The 6,316-nt window shown below is 38.3% G+C and overlaps 1 protein-coding gene across 1 annotated transcript in view; it reads right to left on the reverse strand.

Moving 5' to 3' along the window:
• Positions 1-5,959, reverse strand: part of CEP126 (centrosomal protein 126) — a 108,797-nt gene extending 102,838 nt beyond the window's left edge. Inside the window, exon 1 of the mRNA XM_068988829.1 lies at positions 5,832-5,959. Coding sequence (XP_068844930.1) covers positions 5,832-5,959 — 128 coding nt within the window. The remainder of the gene's footprint in view (positions 1-5,831) is intronic.
• Between the last annotated feature and the right edge of the window lie 357 nt (positions 5,960-6,316).

Here is a 6,316-nt window from a genome sequence, read left to right on the forward strand (position 1 = left end):
AAAATGTCTTAATTTTAGGATCCTACAGTATTTCAGCAACATAGTAAAAAAAACCTATCCAATACTGTATACTTCAAACCAATCACATTTATTTGACTGTTTTAGCCATTTGAAACTTTGTGAATGGGTGCTTTCAACTATGTTGCTATGTATCTATTTCTGTGCCACTGGCCATAATTAATTTATTATAAAATTTTGTACCTTGCCATAAACAAATACATGCACTTGCATACATGATAATTTTACTTAATGTTTCTTTTGAAGGATTTATAAAATTGAAACAAAAAAAAGGAAGGAATCTGGTTCTTTGTTACCATGGAAAGAGCTAAAGAAAGATTTAGCTTCTTCTTCCAACAGAGTAATTTACTAGAAAGAGTCAGACTTCAACAAGATGGCTAACTGCTAAGTCACAACATCTCAGTGGAGGAAAGTGCAACATCCTTTCAGGGTACCCAAGATCAACACTGTTGGTGGGAGGAAAGGGAGAAGTTGCTTCAGTTCAGGTGAGAAATATGAAGGAGTATGATGCACGTGGAAACAATTGTGTTCAAGGTTTTAACATGCTTGCAGTCTCACCACAGTAACATAAAGAAAATCACAAATGTAAAGTTTGTAATAATGTTCTGACAACTATATATTGTTAGATTTAATTAAATCTCTCTCTACATATATGCTGCTGCTAAGTCACTTCAGTCGTGCCTAACTCTGTGCGACCCCATAGACAGCAACCCACCAGGGTCCCCCGTTCCTGGGATTCTCCAGGTAAGAACACTGGAGTGGGTTGCCATTTCCTTCTCCAATGGATGAAACTGAAAAGTGAAAGTGAAGTCGCTCAGTTGTGTCTGACTTCACGACCCCATGGACTGCAGCCTACCAGGCTCCTCCATCCATGGGATTTTCCAGGCAAGAGTACTGGAGTGGGTTGCCGTTGCCTTCTCCGCTCTACATATATATATATAATATTGCCTGCTGAGTTATAAAAGATGCTTTGCCTTTGCATCTCTTCAAAGTATGGTATTCAAATTTAAAAAATATTAGATGGCTGGTTAAACTTTTATTTTTCATACAAGCTGTACTGTAAAGGTAAGATACTTCCATAAGAACTATAGTTAAATACTTGTTCAAAGAAAGGTTATATATTTATATTAAAAAAAAAAAACAACCAACAACAAAACCAAGAAAATTATAGGTTGTAGTACTGGCTAAGTAATACATAATGATTGTAACTTAAAAGCATAGCCTAATATACCCCACCTCATCCTCTCCCAATATAGTATTTTTCTAATTGTAGCTCATTTAGGTTGTTTCAAATATTGTGCCACCACTAATAACTATGAATCATATAACCAATACTCTTGTTAAATTATTAGAGCTATCCTGATTCTTTTTCTTCTCTGTACCTTCTTCAATAGCCTTGACTCTGATGCTCTAAATCCCTTGCCCAGACCACTTCAGTAGTCTTTTAACTCATCATATTACTCCTAAACTTGTCATTCCTACATTTGAACGTCCACAAAACCAGCTAAACACAAATCTCACTAGGTCTCTCATTCTTTGCTGTTCTCCAAAATCTCTCTGTTACTTTCATGATAAAATTAGAATATAAAGCATCCTATAATTTGGTCTGTTTTTTCATCTTCATTTTTCAACACTTCCCTACATGACTCTTAGCCCGGTCACACTATCACACTAAGATACTTATTAACAGAACAAGCCATGACGTAGTATGCCATTATATTTTGGTACATGCTGGATAACTCTATCCATCCTTTCAGGGACACCTCAAACAGTTCCTACCCTAGGAAGCTTTTTCTAACCCTCACTGGATGATATGACACTCTCATGGGTACATCATGTGTATCTCCTCCACATTTCTATAAAATATAATATGCCTGGCATGGCACTTAGAATATGGTAATGGCATAATGAAAGCTTGCTGAATGATTTCCTTGGAGAAAATTCTCAGCAGATAAACTAAGACAAAAGGTATACATATCTTCATAGCTTTCAGTGTCTCACAGACAAATTGATTTCCAAAAGGGTTATATAAATTAACATGTCATTAGAAATATATGTATATGAGTTAAAACCTCATGAGTATAAGGGAGTACTTTTAAAAAAAGTAAGACCATGTGGGAAGTCAGGTTTTAGTATGTATGCATTAGCAAAACAGAATAACTGTCTTTGTCTTATTTGATACTATTTTTTTTATTTTCCTCTTTGGTGAATTGTTAGTTCAGAGTCACTGGTCATTCATCTATTGAGAACTTCATTTAAAAAATCAGTTTCAGTACATTCAATAGAGATAGAATAGTGTAAATATTAACCTTCTATCATAATTACAAGTATTTCCTCCAGATAATTCATTTTATTTAATTATACAATTTCCCCTTAAAGTTTTAAATTAACAAGTTATCTTTGAAATATTTTTCATTTGAAATTGGTTCTGCTTTTCAAAAGGTAAAGTAACTATATCTTCAAGTTATGAAAAATGTGAAAATCTATTTTTTGTCAGTTTTTCTTTACAATTTTGTATTTATTTTTTATGAACCACCCGGTAGCTCAGATGGTAAAGAATGTTCCTGCAATGCAGGAGACCTGGGTTCAATCCCTGGGTAGGGAAGATTCCCTGGAGAAGGGCATGGCAACCCACTCCAGTATTCTTGCCTGGAGAATTCCATGGACTGAGAAGCCTGACAGACTACAGTCTATGCCTTTTCTTTTTTTAATCAGTTCAAGTATATTTTGGAATGAAGTATAAAGTGTAACTCAAGGTAGAGACAGTGAATTTAGACTACTCTTTTTTAGTGGTTTGAATAATGAGACAGGAGATATTAAAACAGTTATAAGAGTTCTTATGATCAAAAGATGTGATTTTTAGTTTTAAGGATAGTCAAGACTAGAGGGTGTTTATAGGCTTTAGGGAAAGAAGGCTATTAGGGAAGAGTTGGAAGTAAATTGTAATAGAGAGTTAGGATAATTTACAATCCAGGGTTACTGAGAAGAGAGGTGATGAAAACAGGGCATAAGTGAATGGATTAACCTTCTACAGTAAAAGTGATATCCCATCAGTGAGCCTGGAGAAAAAGATAGGGTAGGGGACTGAGGTTGGTGATGCGAGTAGGATGGTTTGTGTTGTTTGTTGGGAGGGACCTGAAGGAGTTTATGCATCCATTCTCTTATAAAATAGTAAAAGAGGCTATTAAGAATGAGGGGAGGTGATCAAGATCTGGCACGGAAATTAATTTAAAAGGAACAAGAAAGAATTTTGTTCTTGTTCTGGTGAAGCTGAGAACAATCAAACCACAGCAATCTTGTGACTTTTCTCTGATAGATTTTTCACTATTGAGTGAAGGAGCAGAAATATAGGGTGGTAATAGTTATTGGATGGTTGAGAAAGAAGAACAGGAGTACAAAAAACCAAGGATGTTGTTGAGAGAATATGTGTAGATAATTAAAAACAGGTTTAAACTGGGTAGGGAATAAAAAGAGGCAAGGTGGATGCTAGGATAAAATGGAAGGGGAAAAGACTGGAGATACTTGTGAGAAAAAAGGAGGCATACTGTGAAGGGGACATGAGAGGCCTTCCCTCCTTTTTTTGAAAATAAATTTTATTCTATTTTCTTTTGAATTGTTTTAAGAAGTTGAAATTATAGAACTTCATCTAATTTTAATTTGATAAATATCATGAAGTTTTGTTCTTCCATAGCTTTTAGAGTTAGGAAATTCCAATTCGAGTAGAGAAATACAGCCTCTGAGTACTGAATTCATATTCAGAAGTCACATGTAGAAATTTTACCAAGCCACTTCTTATTTTAAGTCTACAGTTCATTTTTAAAAATTTAGTTATTAATAAATTTGCACACCTACTCTGTACCAGGTATCCAATATGAAACATTACAGACACTGAAAACATACAATATGACACAAGTGCTTAAGTGTTTCTCCAACTAGTAACAATGATATTCTTGATTTACTAGCAACTATATAGATCCAGGTTCGATCCCGGGGTCAGGAAGATCCCCTGGAGAAGGAAATGGCAACCCACTCCAGTACTCTTGCCTGGAAAATCCCATGGACTGAGAAGCCTGGTAGGCTACAGCCCCCGGGGTCGCAAAGAGTTGGACACCACTGAGCGACTTCACTTTCACTTTCACTTTCATATATGCATAAACTAGGAAAAAATGTATATTATATATAATACATATAGATGCATACACACACATACACTAGCAAAAGTTGTTGGATTTTAGCAAAGGCTCAGGGTATCTATTGAAATGATTATTTACAACTTTCTTAATTTTAACTATATATTTAGTATTTAAGTAAATTTTTAGTAATACATTTCTTTATAGGAAACCAACATTATAATTCTGGAATTATACCTATTTGGTTTTGTTCATTTGAGGTACTGCCAAATTTATTTTACAACTATTTCCTTTGTTGTATCAACATTCACACCTTAAAAATTTAAAAATATTAAGTCTATGATCATTTCACTAATGAAAATGATGGAAAGATACACCTTGTCAATGAGCCACTTACAGTGCTTCCCTATTTTCTGATTTACAGATAAATCAGGGTCAGTGTAATAGGAGTTCAGGGTTCAAGTAAACACAATGTCAATGGGGCAGAATCAAATCCATACTGAAAACAATCTGGTTTATTTCAGATTACACCTTGAATCAGGATAGTTTTGAGGAGCAGCAAGGCCAAAAGCCAAAGTGAATGGAGTTAATAATGAATAGATGAAAAGAATTAGAAGCTGTCATTGCAGGTTAGCATTCTGAAAAGTCAACTAAAGCAAGAAAAGATGGGATAAAAGCTTGAGGAAGCATGATCAGAAGAGGAATATTTACCATTATTTAAGCTTTGTATGTACCTGTCTTCCTCACTAGAGTTGTATCCCAAGCACCTAGCCAAAAAAGGAGGCACTAAATGAAAACTGCTTGTTGACTTGCTTTTAAAAGTGCAACTCCCAGAACCGGGAGACAATAAGAAAGTGGGAATTAATTTGAAAAGCAGAGACTCTCTGACAAGAATGAAGATGATTACACAGCATCATCGCTACCAACCAAGTCCTCTGAGAATACAAACGTTACACTCTAATTGTCATAACACTCTCTGAAGGAATAAACATGGTTTACATATTCGGAAAACAGAACTGTTTAACACTTTCAATTTTCTACAATGCAACCAATAATAATGTCAAAGGTGGGCTAGACCAATTCTTAGGTAGGGACAAGTCAGTGATAAACCTGTGCGAAGGCTCCAGGTCCTTTGCTTCTCATTTTCTGTCTGTTGTCTCTTTGACAACAGACTGGGCAGAGGATAGAAAACAAAACAAATTAACCAAATATGTTAGGCTTTAGCAGCTCTGTAAAATAAATCAAGTGTTAGGTTAACTGTTAAGACGGACTATTTCAGGAGACCAAAACATTTTATTTACTTGCGGCATTCTTTTCTCCAAGCAGCATGAATTATCAGGAGATGGATAATATGAAGTAAAGAACATAATGGCCTAACTCTACAAGAAAACAATCCCCAGAGAACACGTTTACCCATTTCAAAACTCATTTAAAAAAAATTTTTTTTTACTGCAAAGTTGAAAACGGGGGAGATAACAAGGTGGCCGGGAAAGTGGTCCTAGAATAGAAGATGGTATTTCAGGTTTAAGGGGAGCAGCGACAGTTGCCGAAGCGAATACCCATATTAAGATGACTGGCCGGTTTCTCTCATCTAGCATCTGTGATAATGGGAACAGAACAGAAAAAAGATGGGGCTCCCCACTTCCAACACCGCCACCCAGGCAACCACGGCTGGAAGGATACAGGTAGGCGCCAGGTCGGTGACGCCCGCCGCTCAAGCGAGGGCTGAGGGGGGCTTTGACGTGGGTGTCCGAGGATTCAGCGTCCAGTCCTGGGACCGCGCTCCGGGCTCCAGGCCTCCTGGTCAGCATCCTTCACCTCAGAGCCGCCTCCCGGCTAGCCCCCAGAGCCTCCCTCATGGCAGCTCCCGCTGCCTCCGTCGGCCCTCCCAGCACTCCTTCTCTCAAGCCTCGCGTCACTGAGGCGGGAAAGTTGGCCGCCGCAGCTCCGGTTCCCGCACAGCGGCGCTCTCGGCTGTGGTGTCGACGGCAGCTGCCGCAGCGGCGACCTTGCCTGGAAACGGCAGAGGTGGCGACGCCGCCGCCATGTTGACAAGCAACCGACACCGCGTCCTTCGCGACGGCGACCAGGCTTTGGGGGCGGTGCCCTGGAGGCAGCCAATAGGAGGCGCGGACCCCTCCCCTGTGCCCCGCCTCCCGCCCCCCAAC

The sequence above is a fragment of the Capricornis sumatraensis genome, chromosome 16 (assembly GCF_032405125.1).
Source record: "Capricornis sumatraensis isolate serow.1 chromosome 16, serow.2, whole genome shotgun sequence".
Taxonomy (NCBI): Eukaryota; Metazoa; Chordata; class Mammalia; order Artiodactyla; family Bovidae; genus Capricornis; species Capricornis sumatraensis.